The sequence below is a fragment of the Penaeus vannamei genome, chromosome 1, assembly GCF_042767895.1.
Source record: "Penaeus vannamei isolate JL-2024 chromosome 1, ASM4276789v1, whole genome shotgun sequence".
In the NCBI taxonomy this organism is placed as follows: Eukaryota; Metazoa; Arthropoda; class Malacostraca; order Decapoda; family Penaeidae; genus Penaeus; species Penaeus vannamei.
The window spans coordinates 30,929,626-30,934,625 of record NC_091549.1 but is presented as its reverse complement, the minus strand read 5'-3'; the positions used below and the strand labels follow the sequence as shown (position 1 = coordinate 30,934,625).

Below are 5,000 nucleotides of genomic sequence, written 5' to 3'. Positions count from 1 at the left end.
GCTTTAGAATTATTCTCATAGATAAATAAATGTGGAATATAACATGCATAAGCTACAACTAGAAGTGCACCGGATCCAGGTAGGATACCATTTCCATGCTGGACACCATATTCCTGACCACTGTAGCTCGCAGCGCACAATGTATTGTAGAAAATTGAAAATTACAAAAAAATAAGATATACTCAAATGTTCCATACTTCCTTTTTCTTTCACTGAGTTATTTACTATATATAGAGATGATATGGAGTCTATGTAAGGAAAATAAGTTATTTCCATCTGGATAAAGCAACTCAAAAGACAAATATGAACCTTGGAAAATAGCAAAAAAAGCTATAAAATTTTACACAAAATAACTTTGCATAGGGAAGGCAGAGTCCTGTCACAGGTAATGGGTGTTCGCATCCACCTAGCTTAGCCGCCACACGCCCGGGATGCTGGCTACTTATGTAACCCAATGCCCATATTTTTGGCACCATGATTTCCGTGACACAACCAGATCCAACAGGTTCAGAAGGCCCTGTATATCTCTATTTTAATCTTCACAACACAAAAAATATACATATATTTGTTAACCCATTACCGCTGGTATATTTTGAAGCCGAAAATAAAAGTTTAAGGACGGCTACAAAATCAGCTCGCGGGGCTGGCCCAGACTCTGCCTGCGCGACAGCCGCGGGCCTACTGCTGCGTCGGAACGCAAGCCCCGATGCAGCAGGACGCTCGGCAATGTTAATTTTTCCGGTGTCTCATAAGTGGGACACCCGTCGTTACTGGGTTAAATATAAATTCCTGATATACTTTACAAGTCACATATCATCCTCTACAAACTTTTTTTTCTTTTCTTATCAACAATACCTATAGACCGATTCGATATGATGTTACAAAGCGGTGTTACCATGCAACTTGGTGAAATAAAACGGTCTCTCACAGAAACCTCTTTTAACATAATGAAAAGTTATGTTATCATCATGAGCGGACATGTCGAACAAATACTTAGATATGTTAAAAAGCAGAGACAAAATGTATCATGAAGTGAAACTATAAAAGTGCCCATGTCATCTACCTTCTGAAATTTGGATTGATAATTCTTCAAAGTGGCCTAACCTTAAGTTACCGATTCCATTGATTGTCCTAAGGAGAAACCCAAAAAATGGAAGTGAAAGTTTCAAGCCACGAAATGGATAAATGCTGATGGAACTGCTTGGGCGCTTGGTGGAAAATATGTTTACATCTGCTCAGAACATTTTATTGAAGATAAGAGTTTAATTGATCTATATATTAATATACCACACTTTTTCTATCTCTAATGTAACCATATTTTCCATTAGGCACCCAAGCGGTTGGTTGGTATTTTATTACATACAGAAATTATTCATGTCCAACCATCTAAGCACAAATTCAACAGTTCTATTGTCACAGTACTCTTTATAACTTTTGGGAGTGAGGATTGTATACAGTGCTACTTTGTGTTTCTGCATTCTTTCACAATTTAACTGTAGAAGTGAACTCTTTAATGAAATTCCTAATACCTCCCGGAAAACACTAAATTCTGTGAAGCAAAACAACCATCTTCCAGCTGCACATACCCTTCCCAGCCACAAATCACCATGAGAAAGTAAAACAAGTTTGCAATTTTAAATGTATTGAGCATTCAACTAGGAAATTACAATGACTTGGAGGGGTCTTGGGGCAATCAGAACAATCTCTTCACCTCAGTACGTATGGCAAGATAGGGCTGCATTCACACCGTAAAATAAACCAAATACCTTTATATCTGGAAACGTCAAATTTTTGTTTGCTTCTTTGCATCATCTGGATTGCTTCAATTCTAACCCTTTTTTCAGCATTTGGGGCACTTGATGGGCACAGGTATTAAACTGGGATAGTTATTAAAGTCTATTTCTTCTTCGTTGCTACTGTATAGTCTTAAGAATAACCCAGAATCAACTCTACACTGGAAATGCAACATTTCTCACAGGCCACCTGTCACGGAGTGGCCTTCTTTGAACTGTCAAACCTCACGGCTGGCGACTGAAAGTCTGGAACACATGGTGCACAGATCATTCTAAATAAGTATTGATAAATCTTAAAACACGTAAATGAAGTATAATGACATTAACAAAAGACTTTAAAAGCATAATTGTATAACAGCAGACACTGATAATTAGCCAAATATCATTTTGACAAGCGCATAGTAACACAAACTATTTGGGATGTTGCAGTATTGAGTTATGCAGTCAGTGTTGTGTTATTTGAGGCAAGGTAAACAAGATGAGCAACTTAGAATCTGAGTAGTGATATGCAGGGTATATTTTCATCATATAGCGGTGAATATGAGGCCACTGCAGCTTAAATAATGTTGTATCCTTTTCTATTTTTTACACTCTATTAGATGGTGGTGACCATTTCTTTCTATCTCCGCGCATCGTTACAAGTAACCTAAACTTTTCTTTTTTTCCACCTCTTTAAGGGGACCGTCCCTGAAAATGGCCACCTTTCCCTACTCTATACATCATAAAAAAATATTGGTTAGAGATAACTGATTGATTCTTTTTGCATGCTATAGAGTAAAGAATTGCGCTCTGTTATATATATAAATTTTAACTTTGCTCCCCCATTGGGAGGGGGGCACCCCCCAAAAAGTAAAAAAAAATCGTTTTTTTTTTTTTGGTATGTCTTCGGTTAATCCCAACTATCAGAGCTCTTTACAGAATATTCCCCACAAAATACTTGTGTTAGATCAACTCTAGCCTATAGCCATGTAAAAGGCTGAATTTTGAATTTCCTTTTCTTTTTGGCGGGGGACAGCTTGACATAGAGAACTATTTTTGATTTCTTTTTCAGCATTAAAATATTATTATTTTTTGATTAAGGCAAAAATTCAAAAATCGGCCTTTTACATGGCCTTGGGACGCCGAGGCTCTAGTGAAAGCAACAAGCTGCATGTGGATTGCATGAAAATTACGTGAGTTGGGATGTACCGAAGATTCATAAAAAAATGACGGAGCTACGGCATTTTGTATTTGGCCCCTTGCCAAAATTCGTTATCTCTGTAAATTTTCTCTGAATCTAATGATATTATATATAAAAAAAAATGCTTATTTAGTGTACTTTGCAATGCAATGATTACCAAGTCAATAGGAATTTTCATGTTCAATAGGGATGCTATTCTGTAAAGGTATGTAACTTTTTTTTTTTTTTTTTTTTTTTTTGTTCATAAAAGTTGATATTTTCGTGTGAAAAGCTTAATAAACGCATTTTACCATAGAAACAACTAATCTAAGCCAGACAAAATCCTTTTTAATTTTTTTTTCCATTTTTTTTTATTATTCTTTTTTTTTTTTGAAGAAATGGGGAACTGTGGATGGCAACATTAGTACCAAATCATTCTAATTATAAAGTCCTGGCATGAATACAACATGGTGGTTCAATTTTGAGAATTTTAAAAGCATATGAATTTAGTACATTGAATTCGAGAACTTACGAAAGTCGTTGAATATTTCCCATGCCTCACACAGGGGGGGGGGGGAGATGGTCACTGGGTGTTTATAATTTTCGAGGAGGATCATATGTACGTGAACGCATGCACATAAAGTTAAAAAGATTAATCATCATAATTTAGTAGGGCTACATTGACTTTCATATCTAAATAATAAAATATATTAGTTATCCCTCTTATACCATTTTCTTTGATAATTGTCAATATTAACAGATTGCACAGGAGAACAAGTGTATAGTTTATGATTAGCCATTTGCACCCATTATCTTTACTAAGAAGTGCATAAAATCATGCAGACGCCTAGGTGTTGTGGGATATTTGCCAATTTATGGTGCCTAAGACTTACAGTAACGTCTAAACACATTCATTTTTATCGGGAACGCACGAAACGGATGCGATAGCTTTTTGAACGCCAGACGAAGACTACGCATACAACTGAGCTCAAAATTCCATATAGTTTTTATTTCAGAGCAGGTATTACTGAGTACTATCATCTTCAACATGAAATAATCTGTATCTCGCTTATACATCCAGAGTTTAAGAATCTGACATTTAGGTAACATTTGTATTGAATTGGTCTTTACAACGGTAACTACCAATTTCAAATCAATTCAAATTGCCCCCTGCTGTGATGTACCGACTGTTGAGCGAAATGTAACAGAAATATTTCAATCCTTCCTTAAAAGGCTATTTTTAAACATTAGTGCTTCGAATGTGATATAAGTATATATTACCACGTAAACTAAAACATATTACCAGAGAGTCTCGATCAAAGCATATTTCGTGTGTAAAAGGTCACAAAACATAATTTTTTTTTAGATATATTTCACAAAATATTTCTTCATAAATCACGGTGATATAATTTTTTCCTGATATTGGTATAAGTGTTCCTTAAACATTCACGAACTCATATCTATGCGCAATGTCATAATTAAATGCCTTATGCACGATTGCCACAAGCAAAAGTCCACATAGGTGTACCTGGGCGCTCATTAGCGACGTACCTCTCCGGGTGCTGACTCGCACGCCGGCTGCAAGACAACGAGCCATAGCAGGCAGTTAATACTCGTTTGGTAGTTTCCTCATCCATGTACCTATACTATACGTTAACTATCTTAATCTAACCTCCTCCCCCCCCCTCTCTCAGGGATGGTCCCCTTAACTTTTGCCTGTTTTAAGTGGTTTTGCCCCTATCTCCCCCACCACCAAAACCCTGTATTCTCAGGAATTCCCCTTAGTTATTGGTTGGGGTAAAGGGAATGTAGTCTTAGAAGTGTAGTTGCTTTGGAAATAATTATCTTTACTGTAATTTCTTCAATCTATCACTGCCATGTACTGTAAAGTGAAATCTATTGTCATCTAGTACCTTGTAAAGCAGAAATGTGTGTTTGAGTGTATTCATAAGGATGAGAATACCATTGGCATGAAAGTAATCACTTGAATTAGGACATGATTTACCTCGGAGAAGCTGTGTCTGTGGCGCAGGGGTAAACCTCTTCGC

At 36.5% G+C, this 5,000-nt stretch overlaps 1 protein-coding gene across 1 annotated transcript in view; it reads right to left on the bottom strand.

The window, feature by feature from the left end:
- LOC113821546 (uncharacterized) overlaps positions 1–5,000 on the bottom strand; it is a gene marked incomplete at its 5' end in the record, with an annotated part of 118,948 nt that extends 113,948 nt beyond the window's left edge. Inside the window, 1 exon segment of the mRNA XM_070121563.1 lies at positions 4,958–5,000. Coding sequence (XP_069977664.1) covers positions 4,958–5,000 — 43 coding nt within the window.